This window comes from Urocitellus parryii, chromosome 5 (assembly GCF_045843805.1).
Source record: "Urocitellus parryii isolate mUroPar1 chromosome 5, mUroPar1.hap1, whole genome shotgun sequence".
In the NCBI taxonomy this organism is placed as follows: Eukaryota; Metazoa; Chordata; class Mammalia; order Rodentia; family Sciuridae; genus Urocitellus; species Urocitellus parryii.
In genome coordinates, this window is record NC_135535.1 from 150857843 (window position 1) to 150885586 (window position 27744).

At 39.3% G+C, this 27744-nt stretch overlaps 1 protein-coding gene across 2 annotated transcripts in view; it reads left to right on the top strand.

The window, feature by feature from the left end:
* Window positions 1-27744, top strand: part of Arid5b (AT-rich interaction domain 5B) — a 175725-nt gene that overhangs the window by 130800 nt on the left and 17181 nt on the right. Inside the window, exons 1-5 of one of the 2 annotated variants that reach the window (XM_026393720.2) lie at window positions 3540-3792; window positions 5307-5419; window positions 11448-11652; window positions 13658-13710; window positions 23288-23385. In XM_026393720.2, coding sequence (XP_026249505.1) covers window positions 3789-3792; window positions 5307-5419; window positions 11448-11652; window positions 13658-13710; window positions 23288-23385 — 473 coding nt within the window. In that variant the 5' untranslated portion in view covers window positions 3540-3788. Of the gene's footprint in view, window positions 1-3539; window positions 3793-5306; window positions 5420-11447; window positions 11653-13657; window positions 13711-23287; window positions 23386-27744 lie in introns of those variants that run through there. The other variant, XM_077798454.1, reaches the window with a different exon arrangement.

Genomic DNA, 27744 nt, shown 5'->3' on the forward strand with positions numbered 1-27744 from the left:
TTGAAAATAGAACAAAGTAAATGGTAACTAAATTAGGTTTTTTTTTTTTTTCCTTCTTCCAGAAAGGGCAATGCTCCATGCTGGAACTTGCCAGAGTATTTTAAGATTATTGTCTATAAAGAAAATCTACCAGAGAATTATGATCCTCAACAGAAAGGCATTACAGAAATGCAAAGTATTATCAGGAACACAGACTATACATAGACCAATGTTTGTCAGAATCTAATACTTCAATCAGTAGAGTTTTTTTTTTTCTTTTCTGACTTGTGTATAAAATATACACATAGGTGCACATGCGCAAGCACACACGCACAACTTGCAAATTAAATGAGTTAACGCTCTGTCAGCTTCCTGTAGACATTGACCCTGGGGGTCAAACTCTTAGGAAAATTACCCCTGGTTTTCCATTCCCAGTTCCCAGTCCCCGCCAACCCGCAGTCTCACAAAGAATTTCTCGAGAGAATATGTAGCTGCATTGGCAACAAAAATCCTCTCTGCAAAATGGGAAGAGAGAGTTGTTAACTGATGAGTCAATCCAGCTTTTATAGCAGTTTATCTTCATGGTATTTCCAAGAGCATAAATGCTATAAAAAGAGAGGGGGTGGGGGGAGAAAGAGAGAGATGGCCACGACAGGAAGAACACAGTAGAAAAAAAACAGGAACATTTAAGCCAAAGGCAATTTACTTTGCCAGTAACTGGTTACATTTCCTTTGTTTTATTATTATTATTGTTACAAGAGTTGAGGCTGAGATGAAAGTTTCCCACACCTGCACTGCCTGAACACACAACTTGTCTGAACTTGTTTTGCTCTGTCGTTGAGAAAATAACTATAATTCATTAATATTTGAAAATATTGAAAATAAAAAATAAAGAAGAAGAAAGAAAACAGCACAAAAATGAATTAGATGTCAGAGTAGCCTGGATGGCTGGAGGTGGTTTGGTTCTCTGGGGATTAACACCCCTGACTTCGCAAAGGTGAATACTTGTGAATTTCTTATCACTGAGTAAGAGGAAGAGATGAGCAATTGGAGAAAATAATTCTTTTTAAACCACAGAGATCTTTTCACTGATTAAGCAGAAGAGTCACAGGCCCACTGTAAAGGGGTAGTGTGCATGGGACTCTGGCAAAGTTTTAGTGGCTTTCCTGAAGTTCTGTCACCCACTGCTAAGTCTAGACTAGACTGAGGGGACCCTGTTCTCTGTCAAGTCAATGGGATGCAGAGTGCTTGCTGGGATGGGCATTGTGCAGTATTTGAGAGTATTTTTATGCTTACTGGTGACAGCCACCTCAAGTTAATATGAATACCTCATTATGAGACAGAGTGAGTATGTGTGTCTATTAGAATCTGCTTCAAGCAGAGGTTCTGGATAAAGTCCAGTTGCCTGGGTTGGAATTCCACTATCAATAACCATTTGCATGACCTGAGACAAGTAATTTCATCTCTGCCTCAGTTTCTTGATCTGTAACACAGGGATAAGAATTTGCACCTCCCTCATTGGTTTGTCGTAAATTTTGAATAAGTTATTGCACATAAAGCATCCTGAACAGTAACAAGCACACAGCAAGTATGAAGTATTAGCTACTTTGGTTATGGGTATGTAATATTGAAAATATTCATACAAAAAGCACTTACTGAACTCTATGATAGGGCAGGGCAGGGGATTATTTATGCACAGAAGCACAAGTAGCTGTGCATTTATTGCTTTGCACTGTTCATTGTTTAAAGAACTGGCAGGAACCAAGTGTGTACCAGGGAGTGTACCACTGGCTCTGCAGAACTTTGTGAATAGAGATTAGTCCAACCTAAAGCACCAAAGCTGCTACAATTCTGGACTCTTAGACTCTTGGCTCTCTCATATGTATATAGTCCTTGGCTTTCAAGAAGAGGGTAGATATGGGTCCATCCAGGGTGATTGGAAGGAGTGGAGCTGTTTGTTAAGTAAATAAATAAAAATTCAGAGCCCACCCTGCCCCTGGCCACCATCACATCATGGTGTATTGACTTTGAACCACTGGCCTAGCAAATGATTTGTTTTACTGCTCCCAAGGAGAAAAAGATGAAATCTGGAAACCAGAAATTCCTCTATCCTCAAAAACCAGCCCCTCAATCCCAGCCCCTCAATCCCAAAGTTTCAGCTGGGGTCTTTTGAATCCCAAAAGTCTTCTTTTGTATTTTGGGGATTCTTGCCTAATATTTACTGCTCCTCTGCTCCTAGGACATTGAACATTTGTGGTCTTCATTTGTTCATTGCATGTAGGACAAGGTTATGACTTTACCACGATGCCAAACACAATGGCTCAACAGTTATCAGGAGCCACAGACCTGAGGCCTCCTATCCCAATTCACAGTGCAACCTCAAGTCATTGGCTTATGTTCTGTGAGCATCAGCACAAGTCATAAAGGTGAATGCAGTTTGACCAGTGTCCAGAATCCCAAGTATACCACATGGTCAGGTTGGCCAGCCCAGTTCATGAGGTTGCAAAGAATATGTGGCCATCTTTATTTTCATTAGTCACTTGTTCATTCCATAAATTTGTTACGTAATGCCGCCCCCTGAGTGTTGTGCTGAATGGACACGATCCTGCCCTTAAGGCCAGTCCACTATAATTATAAGCCAAAAAGCACAGCTCGGCGAGCACATGAAATTTAGTGATATGTTCCGTAAGAGAAGGATAGCAAAAGAGAGGGGAGGCTTAAAGACAGAGTTGAGTTCGAGCCTTGAGATACTAGTGAGAATTACTTGATAGTACCTGAGATACACAAGTACTTGTCCTATTAGGAACCAAAGGTTTTTGCTCTTGATCAAATTCCATTTAGAGTTTCAGTTTATGTGACCAGAATATTTGGTGCTAGTCTGTTCTAAATTTGTAATTCTCAGAATCTGCTGGGGAAGGACTTGTGCTTCTCTGGGTTCTGAAAACAGCTCAAAGAATGGAGAAAATAGACTCAGTTGGGGGATGACTTCTTGTGGGGTTCCTGGAACCTTTGCCTTTGGTATTTAAAATGGCATGTTCAATGCAAGTTATCTTTTTCAAAAAGGCCTTTGGGATTTGAAAGCTTTTCTGGAAATAAATGCCTTTTAGGTTTTAAGTGCTTTTCACCAAAATGTTGGGAGGGGAAGATGATAGTAACAAGTCTTAGAACAGAGGCGATATTGTTCTGGGACTTCTGATGAAATGTCTCAGACCTGCTCCCCCCAGCTGATCCCCCCCCCCCTTTTCCAGTTCTGTTTGTTTCTGTCAAGTTTTTCAGCTGGGCTATTATTTTGATAAGGGACATGAAAGTCCATCCTTTCCTAGGGGTCATGAAAGTCTTCACACTTGGGTCACTTGTGGAAACACTTCTGTGCTACACAAAAAGTCTTCTAAACAAAATAGCCCCCACCCTGGCTCCAGGCTGTGGACCGTGTCAGATTCAAGGAACGTGGCATCACGCTGCAGTCAGAGGAGCCAGAGGTCAGGATCCACAAAACAGGCCTGATGAAATCACCAGCCCAGAGAGCGGGGAGGTGGAGAGAGCAGAGCCCTCCCTGCCAGTCTGGCAGCTCCAGCAAAGTGCTCAGAGCTCATCCCACACACTCGGTGCTAGTCACTGCGGAGTGTTTACATGAGTAATGGAGCTGCCGGGGGAGGGGAGTTGTAAGCAGAGACCGAGCCTCGCGGGGAACATTCACAGGGAGGCTGACACACACGGAGTAGAGACTTCAGGGATGTGGCCGGGGAGCAGTCACATGCTGTAGCTTTCATGAACACAGACATCAATCAGGCAGATGTTTGTCGACTGGAATGGGTAATCTCTACTTTCTCTTTGCTTGATTTTGTTTGGGAGCTTGTTTACCTTTGATAATTCCGGGGCTGGCTTTCTGGGATGGACTTTCAGACCAATGTTTGGAGGAATGAGATGCGAGTGGGGACTGGGAAAGAGGACCTGAGCCCCGAAACCACTTTGGGAACTTTTTTGTTTTTGTTTTGTTTTTCTCTCTTGGTTGACAAGGCAGCTAGCTCTCTCTCTCTCTCTCTGCCTTGCTGAGCTTCACAGCAAAAACTGATAACCGCAGCAGAAAAATGAAATTAAAGGGATGGATTGTGTCTGTAAAATGAGTACCATGTAAAATATCCTAAAACCACGGGTTAAACTGCTTGTCCTAAGTGAGATTTAACAACAGTGAAGAGGGTTTCGAGTTGTTCAGATTGGACATTGTCATAATCATCTCTGGAAGTCACAGAAAGTGTCGGGTACCTTGAAAGGTCTGCAAGAAGTGGCCAGGATTGAATGCATGAGTTTGGAATTGTTCAAGGGCAGTTTGGTTAGTTGGTTGGTTTTAATTTTGCTGGACTTGAGTGACTGATGAAATCAAATGTGAAAGCTGCTGCCGGACAGTCCTAGCACTCCATAAACAGCAGCCTCCCCCGCCCCACTACTTTTTGTACAGATCTTAAAAGGGACCAAGCTCAACATCAAGGATGAAATAGAACTGATTTATATCTTGTCTATGGCTTTTAAATAGTGTAACCCCAGTGGAATCAAGTTAACCCCAGCATAATCTTTAGGATTTATTTTAAATAACCCTCTAGGTCTTCATGAAAAAAAATATATTGAGAAAGAAAAGAGAACATGCTGATTTAAATGTATCTCCCAGATTTATTGAGATTTGAAACATGCTGGTCATGATGTTATTAGTAAATACACATAAAAATACTTTCCAGTTTGTTATTGTAAAAGACTCCATAGCTTGTGCTCTCTCCTTCTCTCTCTCTCTCTTCTCTCTCTCTCTCTCTCTCTCTCTCTCTCTCTCTCTCTCTCTCTCTCTCTCTCCTTACTCTGTATGATAATTTGAGAAAATGTTCATGTCTCCAAACACTTTCGAAGAGAGATGTTTTCAAGTGTTAGATTACTATGATACATAATGTGCTGGCATTATCACTTAGGTTTCGGAAAACAAGACACAAAACCAAATACACAAAATGATCTTGAAGCCCAGTTCAGGGTTATCTTTCAGCCTCAAATGCTTCTTTTCTAACCGTGGGGAAGGGCATTTTTCTTATCATCATCATTTAGTCTTCATTTTATTTATATTAATTAGACATAGTCAAGTGTAATCACTTAGCTTTGGGAAATGTACAGAGGGGGATAGTCTACCCAACTGTAGCCCTCCAGAGAGAGAAGTATTTAATGAGAGTTGGCTGCCACAGATATGTACATTTCTCTGAACAATTAGAGGATATCACTGCTATAAGATTGTCTTTACTGAGGAAAGCCATGCCAATGAAAATGTATATCAATTATTCTCCATTTGTTTTCAGCGCCAAATCTTAAAGGCAGACCACGCAAAAAGAAACCGTGCCCACAAAGAAGAGATTCATTCAGTGGAGCTAAGGATTCCAACAATAATTCCGATGGTAAAGCTGTTGCCAAGGTATGATCATTCACTCCGTGGAATTCACTTTGATGCATTTTTTTTCATTTTTCTCTTCATCTTTCTGCTCTTGTGCCTTGGTGGCAGTTTTCAATTCAGAATCGGACTTTGGTATTCAGAGCTTTTGAAAGCACTATGCATGTCTGTTCCTGCTACCTCCCTTCCCTGGTGTCTGGGGGTGGTGGGAGGCAGGCATTTTGATTTGTCAACAGAAAGGCTTCCCACCTCCCAGTTTGGCCTGTTGGATAAAGGACAGATGATTAAGCACCCACGTCACTGAGGCTGAGATTTCATAGTAGGTGACACAATGACATAGTTTACTCTGCTCGAATCAAAAATAGACCAGCTGAACCATCCTCTTTCTGAAAGTGTTCATCTAAATATGTTTCAGAGATTAGCAGAGGATGAAATTAGAAATGGCTAGAATTAATCTTTTTAGTTATGTACTTTTCAAAGTCACCTCTAATTCACATTAGAATAAAATTAAAGATACACAGTCAAATATTTATATGTATACATATTCTCATATATCTACTTCTACGTTTTTAAAAATCTCTGTTAATGAAGAAAGTCTCAATTCCAGGCCCCCTTTGGCCCAGACCATTTTGTGTAAGCATTAATTAGAATCTTTATAGTGTGCACCCATAGTATTTAGCACCATGAAAGGTGAAAAGTCATGTCATATTTTTAGACTTACCTTTTTGACTTTTGTGGGATTGGGTCAGATTTCCATGTTCCGGTCATTGGTTTGTGTGTGGGTGTTGTTTCTGAGCCAAAGACAGCAATAATCCATTTGCGACCTGAATTGAATACCAGATTTGAACTGACAGCACATTTCCAGATGCAAGAACTAAACTTTTGAAAATGGGAGCATTTGGATTATTGGTGAATTTGGAAGATTTTGCTATAGGGGAAAAAAAAATGAATTCTGTGTTGACATTCTACTATTTATCTCTCATGTACTCCACCCCTTTCTGGGTGTAATGAAGTAAGTCCTAGACATTCACATTCCATAAATCTTATCTTCGCATACGATTGTTTCATCAAGAAGTTCTGAAGACTTCTTGGGTAGGATTTCTTCATGCTTTTATGATTCTAAAGGGTTAAAAAGAACCCAGTAAGTAGAAATGTGCCGTTTCCAATTGACCTTTTGTTAGTGAGTGCACAAGGATACCACAAAGGGCATTTTCTTGTGAGCTGGTCAGGGCCCTACCTAGGGCTTTGGTTCTCATGGTCTTGAAGGATATCAGCCGGAATAGTTTATCCTTGTGATATGAACATGATATAGTTTGCAAGTTCCTGCAGATTCTGCATAGTGGAACAAGAAGGGTTTAGATCTGTCACATTCAGCAGAGTGGGTACTGCCCATGCCTCATGTCGGTGCTGGTCCATGCCTGAAGAGTGACATCATGTGTTTACTCCAGCATATATTGTGCCTGAATCCAACAGGATGAAGCTACTTCCCTAGTGCTTTGGAGTTACTATCAAGTATGCCTCTGGGGATTTTCTAAAACTCATACAATTGATCTGAAAGAACACTGCTTCCAAAGTTCCTCTCTACAGAAGGCAGCTTGGACTCACACAGCAGGCTCACAAAACTGAGGAAGACAGGAGCCTGCTCTAAGGATGGGTCCTATTAGATGTCCACTGACTTATTCTCATTAGGAGGGATGGAAGTCAAGCCTGAGTTTTCTAAGTGACCCCTTCTCCCCACCTGGTACCAGTGCTGCCATTCAGGATTTTTACAAGGGACACATAACCCATCTGTTGTTCATGTGCTGGGTGAATGTCATGCAGCAGTCAGCTCCTGGGGACTGGTCAAATGGCTTGGCTCCTTTTGGTGTCTTGGATTAGAGTCCTGCCTTGGTCATTTCCAGTGGGTCTGCAAAACCACTTCAACTCGCTGAGGAAGATTGATAGGTGGGAAGTGTGGTGAGCTCGTCTGTTTGTACCTGTCTCAAAAACCCTACAGAGTGAACAAGCCACATCTGGGACCAGGACAGCTATTAAAATGGCACTTGTTTCTTAAAGTGGTCTTTTCCCATGAAATGCTATAGTAGAGAGTATAAGCTGTGACCATCTCTTCATTTGCTAAACTGGAAGGAATATGTTAGGCGACCATGAGCTGTTTGACTTTAAGGGCTGTGTGACTCTTCTTTATTTTTATTTTTTTTAAAAAAGTGCCTCAAACAGACCTTTCCTAACTATGGATAAGTACCAGCTTCCTGCAGCTCCACACAGCAAAGCTCCTAGAGTGGGACCCTCTGGGTTTGTGTTCATGTCTGGTAATTTGCCTGTCACTATCAAAAGGTTGCAGTCTCTTCAAGGAGTACATGATGGCAGCTTTGCAAGACCCTGTTTTCCCAGGGAGAGAGAATTTTATGACTTCTCAAAGACAGCAAAAGTCACATGGGGAGAGAGCTACCAGTTCTCTGAAGACATTCAGTTTAAATCCTGTCTTTTTTCTGGGATCATTTTAAAGCAGCAGATCTGCAGCCCTGTCTTGTTCTTAGAGCAATCTGCTCTAGATAAAACTTGGCCTAAGTTGCTAATGAAAGATCTATATTGATAGAAGGCAAATATTTCCTTATACCTTTCAAGCATTTTCCAAAGAGCAGAAGTGTATAACAGGTGGTTTACATTCAAAAGGGAACACAGAGAAGGACACGATGGTGTGCAATATTTACTTTTATTTCAATCACAAACATACTCTGATATTTCACAAATGCAATACTTCCGTTATTTTCAATACTTTTCAAGTCATTTGCATCTCAGAACTATCCCCAGGGATTATCCTTGCTTCACCAAGGAATAAACTGAGAGTCACCCGGCAAATCAGTGGCCAAACCAAGATTAGAACTCTAGCTTGTTTACTACTAGTTCAGCATATCTTGCTGCCCCAGTTAAAGACTAGATTAGTTATAACTCAATCCCGTGGAAGGATGTGGTTAATATCAAATAGGTGGTGGTTCATTGAAAACATTAAATGTTGATTCTCTAATTAGTACTTCCTCAATCACTTTGGAAACCCCAGAGCGCTTAGTGAACGCAACAGGTGTACAGTGTTCAGGTCAGGAAAAACAAATCTAGTAATTAACTGTCACTATCAAAAGGCTGGGCTTTTTCAAGGTCAAAATGAAGACTAGCTCATGTTTCCATTCCACCTGCACTGCAATAATTCAGTAGATTAAAATACTGAGAATGTGTTGGATAAATGTAGAAAAAAAAAGTGTAGAAAAGAACTTGGTCCTACCCAGAAACAGAATAATACCTTAAACTTATATAAACTAAAAAATAAATAAATAAAAATAAAAAGTATCGAGCTAGTGGCAGCCGGGAAGCCACTGTTTGCTTATTTGCTTCTTGCTGATAGCTGGCCTCCTTGGGTGCAGCATGCTGGGGCACCCACTGAGATCAGGATGCAGTTCACCAGGCAGCACCCTGACTTCACTGGGAGCCTGTGCTGTGAAGCAAGGGGTGGGAATTATTTTGGACCTGGTTACTGCACCCTGGTGGGTTTTCCTTCTGTTTCTGGGTGTTTTTACACAGGTGAGGCACAACATTAAACAGCTCTCTAGACATTGAAGAGCAAACTTCATAGTCCCTAAGCAGTGGTGCTTCTGACCTAATAATAGAGATAATCTGTTCGTTACCCCTGCAGATTTAAGCCTCAGCCTGTTTTACCCACAGTCCTTAGTTCTACTCTTACTATACCAGACTCGAGTTTGGAGCTCTCTCTATACCAGAGCTCTAAGCCCACTCATCTGCCCCACACCAGCCATTTGACAAGACCCATGACCACTCTTAGTCTCAGTTTTCTCCACTGTAAAATGGAGCTGGATATCTCCTTTTTTCAATTCTTATGGACATGAGGGTAGGCTCTCTGAAGCCATAGCCTTATATCTAGCTCATCGTGGGTGCTCAGTTGATGTAGGGTTTCCTTCTCTTGGCTTTATGTACAATAGAAGGAATGAAGCTCTTTTATGATTTGAAAACCACCTAGTCTTGTATTTTGTGTCTCACTTGAAAAATCGCATTTCTAAGTGGTAAGTTTTGTAATGCCTAGTAATAAGATTTACTTTTCTAGTTAAAAAGTTCATTTTGACTGCAGATTTTAACATTTTTATTAAGAGTGTCGGTAAAGCATAGTGTATTAAAACCACAAACCCTGGAGTTCGACCCTAAAGGCAGAGTTCAGTTCCAAACTTACCACTTGTGAATTTGTGCATATTCATATAAACTTGTACATGTTACTCATGCTATCTGTACCTCAGTTTCCACTTTCGTAATTTGAGAAGAAGAACCTACCTCACCAGGGGCTGTGAGCACGAAATGAAATAATTAACATCTAAACACCTCTTATGATAGACCCTGGCCACCTCATAAACACTCCAAAAGGGCTGAAAGGCAATATAGATTAAAACTAGAGTGATTTTATGAGCCATCAAATAATAAATTTCATCAGAACTTTGGACCCAACGACCTAGAATTGGGCAGTGAAAGATGATGACGGCATAAAGTTTCACAGGATGTTTGCCTTCATATAATACCACAAAGTACCAAAGTATGAGAAGATTATAAGTAAAACTTCTACATGGAAAAAAAAACTGTTTTAATCTCATTTCCACAGCCCCTTAAAAATTAAAACCTTATCTAGAGGCCCCGCTGAAAGAGTTGCGCATGAAGTTTTCTTTTTCCAGGACCAGTCTAACAACATCAAACTAATGTGTTCACTTGAGAGAATAAGCAATAAAGAAAATCCTCGCAGAAGATGCTCCCCTTTAATACATAAGCTTGGTCTTTGATGTTCTTCGTGCTTGGAAGGAGAATCTGCAGGGAAAGAAAAAGGGTTCAGAAATCTGAAATGGAGAACACTGTAGAATCTGTGGGGCATTTTTATTCATAACATTTCCTCAGCACTTGCCCTCTTCCTGCCCGATGTGAGATATGGAGATGTAAAGAATATTGGAATGTACACATTCCCCATGGGCGCACTTGAACTCCAAGTCTGACCCTTTGTACTTCCCCCTTTTACAATTAAAATAGCTCAGCAACTTAGCGTTATATTTAACAACCATCAAAGGCCTCTTGTAGAACATGGCAGCTAGGAGGGAACATTAGGTTAGCAGTTCCACAGGCTGAGCTCCATATCCGCCTGTAGTGTGGAAGCAAGAACATCTGGAGCGCTTACCGCCATTTATTTCTTAATCATGGAGCTTTTCACTCACTCTTCTTGAGTTTTTAGCTGACCTCGACTCTGTCTTTTGTGGCCAGTGAACATCTTCTATTATAGTCTCAGAGCCGACTGAAAAGCAAGAAGTCCTCATTAAAGAGTGGGGTCTTTTGTTTCCTACTGAGGGTGTATTCAGGTGTCACCCTTAGGTGACAGAAAGAAGAGACCTGGCTGGCTTTCTTGTTACCAGTATGGGCTGGCATTGGCTTGTTTTTTCCAGGTTGCTGGCAGGAATAGCAACAAGATAAGTTTACCAAACTTGTCATTCATTTTGATACAAAGTGTAACAAACTGGGACAATTTATTTAAAAAGCAAAGTTTGTTCAAGGACACTGATAATATCCCTTAGGGGGGAAAAAAGATGTTGTCAAGAAGCAGACAAAAAGGTTCATACAAACACTATTTCTGGCTTCAGCATACTTGTAAAGAGTCTAAAAGAAACTGGTGTAGTTAAGCAGACGACAGGCCACTGGCCACCTGTTTCTGTCAGTTAAGTTTTATTGGAACATAGCCACACCCGTTCATCATACATGTTGCTCTTAGCCTAGAACAGAGTCATTCCAACAGAGACCACAGGGCCCCAAACTCTAGGATATTTAACATGTGGCCCTTTACAAATTGGCCATCCCCTGATCCTAGAATCGTTCACATGTGATGATACTTCTGAAAAGCCATTTCAGGGCAAGAGTCATTTACTGGTTCGTCCTTCCCACTCAGGGTAGTGTCACCAGCCATGTCTTTGTAAACCCTCAAGTGCTGTGCCTGATTTGATATGGTGTATTTTCTGTTTTCCAGGTGAAATGTGAGGCCAGATCAGCCTTGACCAAGCCGAAGAATAACCATAATAATTGTAAAAAAGTCTCCAATGAAGAAAAACCAAAGCTGGCCATTGGTGAAGAGTGCAGGGCAGATGAACAGGCCTTCTTGGTGGCACTTTATAAGTACATGAAAGAAAGGAAAACGCCAATAGAACGAATACCCTATTTAGGTTTTAAACAGAGTAAGTATACTGGTTTTCATTTCTGAAACATAAAAATTGCTCAAATTCTTTGAAATGGGGGAAAAAGAAGTTCTGGTTTTTTTTGTTTTTGGGGTCTTTTTTTTTCTTCTTTACTTGGAATTATGTTGAAATCCAAATCTGGGGATGGTGTTCTCTGTTTATACTAAATCTCCAAATTGTCCCAGCCAAGAATTTTTTTCCCTGCCTCTTTCCGCTACATTGTTCCCTTCTGGGACAGTTGCAGTGAGATATTTATAGGTTTGAATCCACTGATTATGACTGGAAATAGACATGTTGAAAGTTTTCTCATTTTCTGTTTTGTCAATCTTGAGTGCCTGTAACGCCTTTCTTGTGAGATAATAATATGACGTAGCCTTATCAGGCCAGATGTTGCCTGTGAAAAAGACAGCATTTGAAAGGAAGACATTTAAAGATGGACAAAACAACCACAAAGAGAAAACACATTTCCTATGCCCCCCCCCAGTTTGTTAAAAGATAATAAAAACAGGACTTCAGGGGAGACAAGAAATATATAGATTTGAACAGAGGTCCCAGTTTTGAATGACTTCGAGATGTACATCTAAGCATTGTTGTGTACAAGTAGACCAGGGAACTCAGAGCCTAGCAAAATTCCATATCAAAAGAGAAGAAATCCTGGTGTTGCCCTGAGTTCACCACTGAATATATATATATTTTGCCTCTGTCTGGATTTAGTGGTGCACAAAGCAATGAGCCTCTGGCTTGAAATAGTATTTTCTCTAAACGCATCTTCCTAGATTAAAACCATGTGTCATTTTGATGAAGAATGTCAAACCTGTATGTTTTACATAACAATTTACATACCTAATAGCAATTGGCACTGATTGCAAGAGAACACTCACAGCCATTATAAACTTATATAACTACGAATGATTACAATGTTTGTCTGAAAACTGGTTGCTTGAAATAGAAGTAAAATTAATGTACTATGAACAGCTTTGTTGCATTATGCATTGGTTCAGATTAAATCAAGGCCGAGGCAGGGCTCTTGATAGCTTTGAAATAGTGCAAGGTTCAATGAGGCTTTGCGAACACGTTGTGTCAAAGAGCCTTTTTTTTTTTTTAATTTTCATTTTATTCATTTCCCTTACCACAGAATAACTAGAAGTTCAATTTTTTCCCTCTTATAAATAAAAGAATCAAATCTGTAGCAGTCACATTCCATGGTATTTGCTACAAATGAAACAAGGTTGCTGGCAGTTGGGCATAATTGTTTAACAGTATAAATGTATACAAATCCTACAAAGAGAATCTGGGAAAAAAAACATATTAGCAACATCACACAGGCAAATTAGGGGATTAAGTGAGCTCATGACTCAGTTGTTCTGTGAATGAACACCTTCCTTTCCTTTGACCTATGGTAAGGTGGTTGCCTCCCACATGAATTACTTGTTTTCTTTGTCATTTATTGCAAGGGACCACGTACTTATGAAATACATGTGGTCTGAGCCTTTAATATAGTGTTGCCATCAGACAGTCTTAATATTAGGAAGGTAATCATATATTAAAGTGGCTGTAATTTATTGATCCCAGAAAGGTCTTATCTGAGGGAAGCATTACTTATTACTGTTTAGTCAATGGCTTCTTTCTAAAGGCTAAGCAAGACCAACCCCAATTTTGAAATCCTGGAACATTTTCCCAAGGTCACTCTAATTCAGCTTTTCTTTTTTTTTTCCTCTACTGATGGCAACAGAACTAAAATTGTGTTGTTCTTTATCCTGAAACCAGAACCTCTCTGTAGTTTTTTGACTGTTTCTTAAGAAATATTTTAAGTGGTATAATAGATTCTGTTGTTGAATGCCCTTTGGCAAAATATTTCCTAAGAATTTAGCTCTCTGGGGTACATTAGTATTTCTTTTTTTTTTTTCTCTTTCTCATTGAAAAACAAAACAAAATGTTTTAATTGACATTTCTTGGAATTATGTTAATGCAATGCTTATCTAAATACTTATTGTCCCTCTAACAGTTAACCTTTGGACTATGTTTCAAGCTGCTCAAAAACTGGGAGGATATGAAACAGTAAGTGTTTAAGCAACTTAAATGAAATAATTTTGCAATCTAACTTTCCCCCTCTCTTTGGCCAAAATGGAGAAAATGCAAAAGCAAACCATCATTGACTGCCTTTTCAAATGGCTCTACACTTTTGGGGGTTTATTGGGCTGCTTTTGGAAACAGTCCCAATTAGTTCCAGGTTTGGCAAAATTGTAAACTTGTCGTAAAAACTACAAGTGGAAAACATATGTAACTCTCCCCTGTCAGGGAAATTAGTTGGGTCTGTAATTTTTTCCCATGTTGAGAAAGGGCTATTATTGTACAACAAGCCAAGATTGCATAAAAGAAATTTCCCTTGGCAACATACCTGACATCTGTTCATGTCTAATATGGGAAATGTATTAAAGGCTTTCAAAAGTAATCAGGATTGGCCATTAAGGAATAGAATGCAGCAGAATCTCCTTTCGTTCTAGGGCAAAGAAGCTTTATTAGACAAGGGTCAGTGCTGCATAAACAGGAAGTTATCAAACTTATTCAGAACAGGCTCTGACACTCTTTATCAGCTAATTCCAACTGACAGGAATGGGTTATTTTTAGCCCACGGGAAAATTTGATGGCCACGGATTTTTACAGCATGTATTCTGAACCAATAAAATGTTAGAGCAACAAACTAAGATTAAGATCTTGAAATAAGAAAAAAGAGCTGCATTAATATAGCACACAGAGATGACATCTGTAATAAAATCAATTGACATAGGAAGATGTCGTCACTGGAAATATTTTCTCCTCCACACAATGATCAGATTAAGTTGTGCCATTTCTTCTGCAATTGAGTAAGAAATTATTTTTTCTTTCCTTAAGAAGTAATCTGGAATATCTCTGTACCATAGGAAAATGACAGTAAGAGACAGAGTCAAGAAAATGAAATTTATTTTAGCCCAAACACAACAACCAGTGTTTCTTGCCAGATAAAGCATATTGTTCCATAAACTAATATCATGTTTTGATGTTGGAGGCTTGGGATGGGAAAAGATGGCAAACATTATGTGATTCAGATAACCTGGTATTTACTATAGAGATATCTGCTATGAACCCTGACTAGAAATTCTTTGATATGATTATATGTATATGTAAAATATTTATTTGATATACAGGGTAAATGTGTGGTTTATAAGGAAATACAATACTCACATGAACTGTATGTAAAATGTGGATTTCATACACTTGAATTTACTTGAAATATTTGTTTTACCAAGTACCCTGTGTAAAAATAAATGCAATAATTTTCACTTGATTGAGTCTATTGATAGGACCAGAATATAGATTCCTTGTCACTGTAGCTCATAGTTTTCCAAAATCTTAATTATAGCTTTCATCCATGTGAAAATGATGATAACTTAGTAGTCAACCTCACAGCCTAGACTTTTAAGTCTAAATCTAAATATTAAGAATAAGAGAGCACATTTTTATGAACCGTGATTGCACATAGTTACATGATATTGCACAACATTATGAAATGTCTTTAAAAAGAAAACTCAGGAACTTTTTGTTATTCACTGATAGGAAGAGTGCCAGAACATTTCACAGAATCAATTTTTCCTGCTTTTGTATCTTCTGTATCTTTACAAAGATATTTTTTTTTTCCCCCATGAGACAGCAAGTTGGTGTAGAATGTACAGAAGAAACTTCTGATAAGTTTCAGGGCATTTGTGGAATCTTTCAACAAATAATATTTATTCTTTCGTTGAATGAATGAATGACTGTAGGATCAGCAGATCACTTGATCACATATTTACAGAATACTTGGTGTGTACAAGGCTTGTATTAGACACTGTGGGAAAAACAAAATATCTAGGCCTATGGTTCTCGTCCTTAAGTTACCATTCATAAGAAACAGTAAATAAAAGAAGAGGTGGAAAAAGATCAGTACTCTGTAGAGGTAAAGCAGTTCCCCTGTGGGGCTGGGGAAGGAGGGCTTGATGGCTCTGATGACATTTGAGCAGATTGGTGGTGGTGGAGGGGGGGATGAAAGAGATTTAGAGATAAACAGTCATGGCTTTCCAGAAAGTGAGAATGAATTAAATGATAGTGGCAATGACAACCTAGAGTTACTCAGTGGACTGTGGAAAGTGGGGAGCATAGAGGGTTGCCACCTCCCATCTCTGGTGATAAGAGTAGCTCTTCTCTCTGTGGGCGGCAGGGGGGTGGGGAGCTCACTTTCACAAGTGGAAATTTATGCTGCTTTTAGGCTGATAAAGGAAGGGCAGAGAGGTCTTCTTGCATCTGTTGATTCTCAGTTGCCTTCATCTTAGATGATCCTTATGCCAATTTGCATATTGGGAGATGACCTAGTCTGATCCCCTTGATTGAGGTGGGAGAAGATAGAAGTCCAGATTACAGATTGGTATCTTCCCTCTGGCTGGTTATGAACAGTTTTGTTTGTTTGGTACTGAGCCACATCCACAGCCCCTTTTTAATTTTATATCTTGAGACAGGGTCTCAATAAGTTGCTCAGGGTCTCACTAAATTGCTGGGGCTGTCTTCGAACCTGTGATCCTCCTGCCTCAGCCTCCTGAGCCACTGGGATTACAGGAAAGCACTGCCATGCCCAGCAATGAACAAAATTTTTTAAATAAATTCCTCCCTATTTCCTTTCCAGTTTCCTTCCTTCATTGATGCTTCATGCTACCTGTTAGCCCTATAGGCATGTAAATTCAATACTGCCATCCTACATCTAAGCTTCCATAACTTCTATGTATAGAATATAGTTTTCTCTTGGCATTTTTTGTTTGGTTGGTTGGCTTTTGTTTTGTTTATTTGTTTTGTTATTGCAGATTGAACCCAGAAGTGCTTAACCACTGAGCCACATCTGCTGCCCTTTTTACTTTCTTTTTCATTTTTATTTTATGTATTTATTTATTTTATTTTTTGACCAGGGTCTCTCTAAGTTGCTTAGGGTCTTGCTAAGTTGATGATGCTGTCTTTGAACTTGAGATCCTCCTGCCTCAGCCTCCCAACCCACCAGGATTACAGACATCTTGGCATATATTTTTTTAATATTTTATGTTGTATGTGGACACAATAACTTTATTTTGTTTACTTAGTTTTTTTTTTTTTTTTATGTGGTGCTGGGGATCAAACCCAGTGCCTCACACATGCTAGGCAAGAACTGTACCACTGAGCCACAACCCCAACCTATTGGCATGTTTTTGACTAGTAAAAAATCTCAGAAAACTTAATTTTGAAGTCAGTCTAGGAAATGTACAATAATATGCAGAGTCTGAGAATCTTCCACAGCACCTAGCTTCAAAATGGGACCCCAATCTAAGCTAAATATCAAAGATTAGACATTTGACTTTATACATGTAAACATGCTAAAATATTAACATTTCCACAGCTCAGGAGCAGCACCAAGTTTCAGATGAGTATTTTTCCATTCTGTAAAGTGGTAGTCAAAGTTCAACTTAGAGCCATTGCACTCTGAATAAGGGAAGGTGTAGCACTCTCATGTTATGTATCTTTCTTGAACTGACAATTGTGCAAAAAAGGCTTCTTGCTCTGTTCTAGTTCATATCCTCATTTTACAAATGAGGACGCTGGGTCACAGGAAGATGAAATGAATTGCATGGTGTCATCGTGTCATTCTTCAGTCTCTGACTTGCTGAGAATTTTGAGCACAATGGTCACAACCTCCATGGCATCACTGAGAGGAAAGACATTCATAAATGACCATTCCTTGTGCCTTCCATTCCTAGCAGTTCCTTATGTATCTAAAATGTTTTCTACATGTTTGGGGCCATGTCTTGGAAAGAGGGTCTAATAACTTGCTTTTGTTAACACCATCTTTCAGTCCATTCAAACTTGAGCTTTACCAGATGGATGAGTTACTAGCTGAGATTTTTTTTTTTTTTTGCCTGATTCTTGGGGAAAGCATATGAATTTAGGAGATGGGTCAAGAAATCTTGATAGTGTAAATATTCAGTAATAATCACAAAGTGCAAGTTTAAAATTTGTAGATGTATTACTTCTGCTGTTAACTTGTGATTGGATAAAGACATCTTTCTGGAATTCCTTCTGGTTATAAAAAGAGGCCATCTTAATTGGCTTGTTTTTGTTTGTGGTTATAAACTATTCCAAACCTTCTGGTTTGAATTGTGGATTATGGATTATTTCATTTCAGTCCTTCACAACCCTCAAATTGAATTAAAAAAAAAGAAGAGGAACAGAAGTTTTATTTTAAGCCTTTATGGCATTTGACTAATGACTATATACAATCCCCTAGCCTCCTCTGCTTTTGCTGGAAATGTATAAAGTGTCACTTCATTTTTAGGTTTAGAGATCAGAAATGCATCGAACAGATTTGATTTTCTAAAAAACAATATTCTGGCATTTTGATTGGTTGGCAGTGAGGATTCTTCCTCTGCAGTCATCTATCCACCTTTTCCTCCCAAACATTAGAGAATGGATCACCTACAATTGAAGAGGCAGAACTGGCGAGCTATAGAAACCTTCACCTCAGTGTCTGGGGAAGCAGTTAATGCTGGAAGAGTAGCTTGGGATATTACCAGGATGCAGCATATGGAGAGTGGTTTGCTAAAGCAATTTCCATTTTGCTAACCATTTGATGGCAAGCCAGACACAATACTTGGAGCGAAGATAGAGTAGGGAAATGGGTATTGAAGAAATCTTACCCTGGAGGCGGGGGGGTGACACTTGGTGGTACCTTCTTAGAGTGTTGGTGAACAGCCTCTTTGCTTCCCACCAGTGAGACAGGACCATGATTTTTCATCTGGAAGAAGTCACTTGTCTTCTTGCTGGAAGGATTAGGCTTTGACATCAAATTCTGGCTTTGACATCATTTTCAAGACATCCTCTGAATCTAACCTTAGTTTTCTGGACAGACAAAGCCTCTGGCTTAATACAGAGTTCTCGAGGCCAAAGATGATGTCATGTAGTTTTGAAAGGCTCCAGTTCCTGGAGTACTACCAGGAAAAAAAAGTCATCTTCCTTGAATTCAGTTTGCTCTCAAGGTGTCCTGAGAAAGAGACTGTTTCTCAGAGCAGCCTGGGCAACACTGTGTGCAAGCTCCTTTGACTTCATATTTCCTATGCATTCTCAAACCATTAGAAGAGCTGGAGTCCAGATGATTTCTGATTGCTGTTTCCTCACCGGGCCACAAAAATATCAGCATTATTTCCTTCCCAAATCTTCAAAGAGAGAAATCAAGGCTCCAAGAGTCTTGGGTTAACATAGTAGTTGTCTACAATTTTTTTTTAAGTGGCAGAATATTTTCATCAAATAAAATTGTGGAAGGAATAGCTTCTTCCCATTCATTAGACCTGCTCTTGACCAGGATCAGCAGTGTGGAGAGTTAGTTTCAGGCCACCTTTAAAACACCACCTGTGTTCTAAGAACCAGTATGAAAACCACTACATTTATAAGCAGTGAAAATTTTATGAACATAATAGTCATGGAGTGCTTTTCATAGAGTTCCCTAGATCCTGCCTACACTAGGAAAAGAAGTAACTTTCAAGTGTCTTCAAAGTGAGATTAGAGTCACGTGAACCCAGATTGGTTTATTTTACCTGGGCGTGGTCTGCTCAGTTTTTCATCCTGCTTGTGGTTAATTGTGTGGAATTATGCTTCTTGCTAAATTATGAACCCTTGAAAGCAGTAACATTCTTTTTTTTTTTTTTTTTTTTTTTGGTAGCAGGGATTGAATCCAGAAGCACTTAACCACTGAGCCACATCCCCAGCCCTTTTTAATATTTTATTTAGAGACAGGGTCTCACTTAGTTCCTTAGGGCCTTGCTGAGTTGCTGAGGCTGGCTTTGAACTTGCAATCCTGCTTCAGCTCTCCAAGCCTCTGGGATTATAGGTGTGTGCCACTGGACCTAGTGAAACATCCCTTTTTTCCGTGGTCTCCTCACCCTCTACCTTCCATCCTCCTCCACACCTCTTTGTAACCTCTCTGTAACCCAACAGGGTCCCCTAAAATAGGAAGCAACAGTAGATGGTGATGTCAGGAATCCCTGTCATCCAAGTGAAGACCTTGAAAGAAGGATGGGGGGAGCATAATCCAAGAGAAATAACTGCTTGGATGAATTTGGCCATTTTCTTTTGGAAATGAAAAGCTAGACATTCTCTTAAGAACTTAATATAATAAAAGATCAGATTGAAACGTAAAATAACCAGGAGGCCTGAAGTTTGGTGAGAGAATTGATCAAACTAGCCTCGATCAGATTTCCCAGCTGGCTGGGGTTGGGGGCTAGATAGCAAGAGACAGACATTGGTTTTACCCCAGGTGGGTTTTTAAAGCTAATGCACCCCCAGAGAAGACATTGGACAACAGAATAAAAACCCCAAGCAAATTCATAATTAGGGTCGATGGCCGATTTATGGGAGGTTAAGGGATGGGTCGGGAGAGTCTCCTGCCCTTTCCCCTCTCCTTATTGTTTTTTGAGATTCCTGGTGGGTTTGGACAGTGGAAGGAGTTTAGACATTTCTTACTTTAGAGACCATGGTCATTGCTTGAATAGAGAGTACACTGGGAGACACAAAAAGGAAAAAAAAAAAAGAGAGATCGGTGTGCTCAAGAGAACTGTGTGCTTAAAAAGCATTTAGCTGTTGGGAAGGGCACATTTTATGACTTTGCTGTGGAAAGAAAATATCTCAAAATGGTCTGATTCACACAGGCTGTCCACTGGAATTCAGTGAGCAAAAAGACCACTTTCTCCAAGATTTAGCCCTGTCTTCGCTCCAGATGAAGCCTCCCTCCTAAAAACTGTATTGAAACACCAGAACCTGTTAGCCAGGGGGCTAACAGAGACCCCGAGCTGGCTGAACATGGCTTATTAACACACAGTGCCACTTCAAGCTGCCATGTTTTCAAACCTAGCGTGAGGTCTCCTTTTCTCCCTTTCAATGATTCTTTATTTATTCTTAAAGCAGGCTTGTCATTTTTATGATAGCAAGAGTCTGGTAGGGTAATTCCTTGTCTAAATGGTATATTGTGGGAAGGAGACAAGGCCAGTGTGCAAATGCATTTAATGTCCCTGTGAGCAGTGGGTTCTCTTGTTTGTCATCTTTTTCACGACCTGTGTTATTTTGTTTGTATATTCCTTAGTTTGTTTTTGGTATCCCCAACTAGAATGTAGTCACCTCCAGTGTCGGGTCTGTTTTTCATTATTGCACCCAACTACTAACATAAGACCTAAAAAATGGAAGATATTTGGTAAATTGTCGGTGAATGAATGAATGGGCAAGTGGAAAGATTCTCATATAATTGGAACATCTCTGGGTCTCAGTGATCATAATACAGACCCTCTTATCCTAACTGGAGACATAATTAGTCACAGTAGAAGGAACCATAGTTTGTCTTCACAGTTGACAGTGCACCTTTTGACTCATGCTGACCTGTTAGCGGTATTTCCCCACAGAGGAAAACCAAAAGCTCTAAATGTTGAGAACCGATAGTAAAAGTTGTGTTTTCCATAGTCATCTGCTGCATTTTATGGAAAAGGCCCCAGAGCCCTGCGTTACCACATTACCACAAGAGTGGGCTGTTCATCAGGTCATTCTGGTGAGGCTTCTTTGATGTTTTAGAAATAAATTTGAGTCTTCTCTTGGGACTATGAGACAACCAACCACATGAGTCTGGATTTTGTCACTGTGCTGCTGTGTGTCCTTGGGCAAGTTATGCAAGCCCTGAGTCTCATCGTCTTTATCTGTGAAGGAGATTCCAACCACCTATCTCATAGGCTAAGAGAAGATTAAATGATAGAAAGCAAGAATCTTTTACACCATATAAAGTGCTGTATATAAGAAATATAAGAATGAAGTGAAGGTTTCTTCTCAGGTGATTGCAGGGACACAGACACACCTAGGCTGCTCTCTGGCCCTGCTGTGCTTTCCTGGCCCTCACCTCTTGTGAGGGATGAGATGCTAGAGGTGTATTTCAAGGGATCTCAGTATTCTCAGGGCTTTGAGGGATAGTGTAAACACCTGGGAGGAGATCATCTTCTTCCTTGATGGATGGCTCTAGAATAGATCAGCCCAAGATTGTATCATTGAAAGATTGGAGGGAGATTATGATTCAGTATATAATGATTTTCAAAATATATATATATATATATATATTAGGTGTTTTAAAGGGGGTTTTGAAAACAATTAACTAAACCATAATATGGAGGATTTTATTTTCAGTTGTCTGTGCTAATAGATGTAAGATATGGTTCTGTTTAATGAGAACAGTTGGAACACATTGGTTTGAGAATGCTTTTTGGGAAATTGAAGAATGAAAAACTAACCTTGTCTTTGAGATCCTGCTTGGATCGGTTGAGAAGAGATTATGGAAATGAAAGGGTTCTTTTTTATTTGAAATGGAAAAGGTACTATTTACCCTGTAACATCTCCCCACTCTTCTCCTTCAACTGCAATTACAGAGTCCCAGTTGCAAATTGAGATCCCCCCAGCTCCACTGCTGCCTTTTGCCCCTTGGTGAACTCTGCTGGTGCTGAGAACTCTCCTTGGGTATTTAAAAAAAAAAAACAAAAAACTCCTGCCCTGATTGTACTAAATGCCACTGGCACCTTTGCATCTGTCCCCTACATATTCCAGTAGCACAGTTTTCCTGTAACCCTGTTTTGAAATGTTCACTAGGACCTCAAAACTTGCCCTGTCTTCCTACTTTCAAGGAAACACTACACTTGCTTGGATGTAGTAAGTGACGTGGTTTCCCCAAAATAATCATTTGCCAGATCTTGCATCTGTTATTTTGTTAAAAATCTTAATTTATGTACAAAAGTAAAATTCAAAAAAAAAAAACAACAAGACCACAGTGTGCAGTTCAGTATATCAGTATATTTCAAGCTGTTTGTTTTATTCACCCAACTCAATAATACACATAGTGAGCATTCTAACTTTGGAATATGTTAGTTTACATAGGATTTGATCAATATCCCATACTCCTGACCTAAGTGAATAAAAATAAACAGCTTGTGACATATACAGTTTCAGATTTTGGTTTTGTTTTGGTGGTTAGAAGAGCTGGCATAAAAATATAGCCTGAGATGACTGTAAATTCCTCAACCGATTTGATCATTTTATTTAATCTACATAGTAATTTTATTTATATTTTAAAGTAGGTAGCATATCACATGGTTCAAAAATCAGAAGATACAAAAGCATGTTTAGTAAAAAAATCCTTTCTTTTTTTAACCTGTGAACCTGGCCACCTGCCTTCACCAGCCTTAGGCAACCAGTATTAATTTTGATTCTTAAGCTGATGAACTAAGATAAAGTTTAGTGGAAATGTGACTTTATTTTGATGATTTATCACAGGAGGGGAACAAACAACTACATAAATAGCCAGGGAGATGCCTTAGATGAAAATGCACGTGGGTGACAAAAATATAGAGCCATTTTTATTGTAAAGTAAGATCTTGCTATAAAACCACAAGTCTCCCCATATATTCACTTGGACTTCTCTGTTTCTGGGTTTCCAGAACAGTCTGTTCTATTCTGACTGTTACATATGTATTGAAGCCTGGCACTGTGACTCGCCGATGGTGCTAGATTGAATTTCTCATTGCCATTTTTTCAGATAACAGCCCGCCGTCAGTGGAAACATATTTATGATGAATTAGGCGGTAATCCTGGGAGCACCAGCGCTGCCACTTGCACCCGCAGACATTATGAAAGGTAAGGAACCATTTCTTGGAAAGTCTTTGCAAAATTAAAAGTGTGTTCATTGGAAGAAGCTCTGGTCAAAGATAAGACGGAGAAAGTCTAAAGGACCTTTTAGGAAACCGTAAATATCCCTATGGCCTTTTCTTTGCATCTTGCCCTGTGATTTTTAGAGAACATGGCTTTCTCTGGAGTTAAAATGAGATATTCTTTTAGTTAGGTTTTGTCTTGTGACCACCTGTCTGGCAATGCCTTCTTCTCCCTTTACAAGCATAGATTACTCAGGATGTTTCTGGGGGGTCATTTACCATGAAATATTTGCACTTCTGGAAAAAAAAATCTGCAGTGTTACTATGATGTTGCTATGTAACTGAATTAACATTAAAAAGTAAGTGTTCTTAGGATAACTGCACTGGTCTCAGAGAAGGTCTGTTGTTTTTTCCCATCTTAATATTTTTTTTTTCTTCTATGGCTTTGTCTTTGTCCCAAGAAATCTTCTTGCCAAACTCCATGCAACTTAGTTTTCTAACAATTTCTGCCTGTTTCAGAAGGGTGGTGATAATGCAACCAGGAAGCAATGCAGGAGTTAGTAGCCTCCTGTAGGTTGTGTCTGCAAGAGTCTTTCCCCTTTGTGTTAGAACTGAGTTACCTACAATGTTGATGGCGGGTTTGCAAATTTGTGCATTATCCTGTTCTGTGCTTCAAGCTCCATTGATTTATTTTGTACCAACTTTCTTAAAATTGGCACTTCCCAGAAGAAGTGCATTGATGGAGTGAACAACCTGCTTTCAAATTTAGATCTTGGTAGTAGGGGTGTGTGTGTGTGTGTGTGTGTGTGTGTGTGTGTGTGTGTGTCTGTGTGTGTGTGTGTTTTAATAGTGGCTATGCATGCAATCTTAATCTGAATAAAAAGACCAGTTCACTTGCTATTTTGAAAGATAAAGCAGCTACTAAATTTACTGGATGTTCTTCTTAGAGTTGGTTACAATTCCCACTTCAGTCCAGTTTGAATGGAATATCAGTGATATTCACTTTTGGATTATATATGGGCATTCTCAGGTGATGCCATTTAACACACCAGTTCTTAGTCATGTTTCCTTTAAGTTCAGTTGTACTTTCACCTGTACTGAATTTATCCTGGAGCCTCTTTTAGTATGGCCATTCAACAAAAGTTAGAATGCTTTTGTAGGAATAATCGAAGTAAATTGAGTTGGGTTTAGTACCTCATGAAAATTTTCCACAAAGTATTCCCAAGAGCTTGCCTTGGCAATGTTAGAATCCAGAAGGATTTTTAAAAATTGACAGTAGACTTTCAAATGGCTGCTCTTCATAGTGTTGTTTTTCAATATAATGCATCGATTTAAAAAATATATTATTTTTCTCAGTATTTAATACAAAAGCCCTGCACATCCTCATTGTACCTAAAAGGTACACCTCTAATGCACCATATCTCCTCAGGTGTCTGTTCTATAAATAACATCCAAGGATACCATAGTCTACTTGGTTTTTGACTTGTGAATCAAGGTTTTAATTATATCATTTTTGTTAGAAATATTGTCTCTGCTTTCAAATAGCTTCACTTCTGAGAGTGAATGTCCCTTTCCTTCATGTGCAAATGTCCCCAACACTTGAACCATTAAACTTAAAGGACCAAATAACAAATGAAATTAGAAAAAGCTGTGAGCTAGCTCAGTGTAGTTGAAGAGTGCACACACTAATCCAATGAATTACAAAACATCACATGGTCGGAAAATAAGTACATAATGTTTGGGATAGAGAGAAGGATTGAATCCAATAGTGGGGTGTGTGTTTGTGTGTGTGTGTGTGTAATTCACTTGAGAAATTATGTCTAAAAATAACCCAGTCTTAAATGAAATGCCAAGATATTTTCTTTTGAAGGTGATGCACTTTGATTCATGATTTACCTCTTCTTGAAGTAGCAGATTTCCCAAAACCTTCAATCAGTCAAATTGGAAAATTCTAGTAGACATACCACAAACTCTAACCCTTACCAAACATTATCAGGGTTTAAAAAAAGTTCTTTTCATTATTCTTGGGGTCGGACTGGATAATTCATAAAGGTTTGTTTCCCACTGGATTAAAGTTTTTGAAGAGCCACGTTATTTTTTCCAAATCTAGAATTTGTGTGGTCAGTGTATCAGTCAGGGTGCAGGAAGAAAAATGGAAACCACTCTAGACTTTCAATAAGGAGAACTTACCATATGGAATTTCTTAAGCTGGTGTTGATGTGAAACACTGTTGGTACGGTGCTCATATGAAAAGCAAGCAAAAAAGAAAGAAAGGGGTCCCTTATCCCTTCCTCATGTATCCCAGAGCCCCCTATTTGCAGAACTATCACAAGAAGACAGCTGACAAAAGGGAGATGGCATTTAAAAGTTCCTCTCCAAATATAACCTAGTCGAGTACAGCACGGTGAACTTATAGTTGAGAGACAATAATCCAATTGTCAAGTTGAAACCTCAACAGGGACAGCTCTGCACAGCTCATCAGGCAATTAGCAAGCTCTTAGTGTTTTTTCTACATTTCTTTTGTGATCTTGTAATCAGATGCAAGGGGGGTGCCATAAATAATTACTAATTAATAATAGCCAACCGCCAATATTTGAAGATCATTGATTTATTTTTCAAAAATTCAAGACTGCATTTGCAGTACCATGCTCATTCTTGAACCAATCACCATCTTTAAGCAATCACCTATAATCCTACATGTGTGGTGGGGCTAAGAAGCTGGGGCATCTTCTATTTATTTTATTCTACCAGAGAAAGGCAGAGGAGACTCAGATCTGTACAGAGACAGATCAAAGAAGTGACTATACTCATGGCTAATGCTGCATGATGAGGGTGGATTTCATCATTCTTGCTAGTCACAGGCTGCACAAACACAGATAAGACAGAGATGACTAGATTGGTGAAGGGCCACTGTTTTTATGAAGGCTCCTTGAGAAGGGTTAGGACTTTGCAGGCACATGTCTAATCTGGAGATGCCCTTTGAAATTCTTACAGCCTTCCAAAACCATCTCAGAATATTTGGAATCCCTACCTGCTGGTTTCTCCTTCTTTTCCTTCCTATTATGGAGACTTGCTCCTTTACCTAGTCCCCTCCCACCAGCTTTGCTTTCCTAGAAGATGAGAAAGGGGCGAGGGATCCACTATGCATTATCCACTGATGTATTTTTCATGCAGTGTGGTTCATGATTCCAGTAAATGTTTTCATTTTACTACAAGAAAAAAGTAGCCAGTTCCTCAGTAAATGTTACTTGTATATTAGTTGGGCACTTTTGGTTTATTAATGAGTGTAATCATGAAAGTGCGGGCTGTTGAAAAGAATCAATGGGTGTTTTTATTTAAGGCACAGCAGAAATGGTACAATGCCTGTGAATGCATCATTGTCGCTGAAGGCCCGACTCGTCCAAACTTGCCTCTGATTGGTTTAAATCAAATAGGTCCAAGCACTTCATAAAAATGTCTTTGTCAGCCTGGTTTTGCTTCCAAACCTATTCATCTCTGTCAGTTTTTAATATTAGTACCAGGCTCCTGGCCATAGTCCATTAGTACTGTACTTAATTGCTCATGTTACAGATGATTACCAATATAAAAAGCATTAATGTGTTCCCATCGCAAGGCTGTTGCTATGTAGATGTCTCAAACTCAGCAAAGCTTATGAAATGTGGTTATTCTGGACATTTCTTGCTCAGGATTTATAGATAAAGTTACTATAGATTATAGCGCAAAGAAAAATGCCCACATCCTCCTAGGCACAGATCCCTTCTAAGTGGAACATTTTCTTTTTGTCCAACTCTTTACCTAAGACATCCCAAATCATTTTATCAGTAAAGGAAACCAAAAGGAAAATGGCTACATTTATGGAATTTTAGCTTGATTTTTCTGGAATGGTAATGCACTTTAAAGGCTTTGTTTTCACATGCAGATTTCTTTCTTTCTCTCCCTCTCTCTTTTTCTTTTAAATGTTTTTGAAGCACAAGCAAGGGGAAAAAAAATCTTTACACAGAATACCAGATTACTGGTTTTAATTTTCCTGAATAAATTACATGGTCTGTTTCTGTAGAGCACATGAAGTAGTTATTAGGGATTTTAAAAGGAGCATTAAGGCAAAAGTACTCTGTGATGTGCTTTTCTGAGTATTTAGAAAATCAAAATCATAAACAAATGTATTTGTTTGTGAGGGAAATGAGCAATTACGCTTCATCTTCTTGCATACGTAATGCCCAATTTCAAATTCTAACCTTCTGCTTTTCCCATAAGCATTTCTTGGACAAGACTGTCACTCTGCATGCCTGACGCAGCTTCCTTCTTAGTGTCTTGGGGTGAATTGTGCCCTAGCCAGATGCACTTG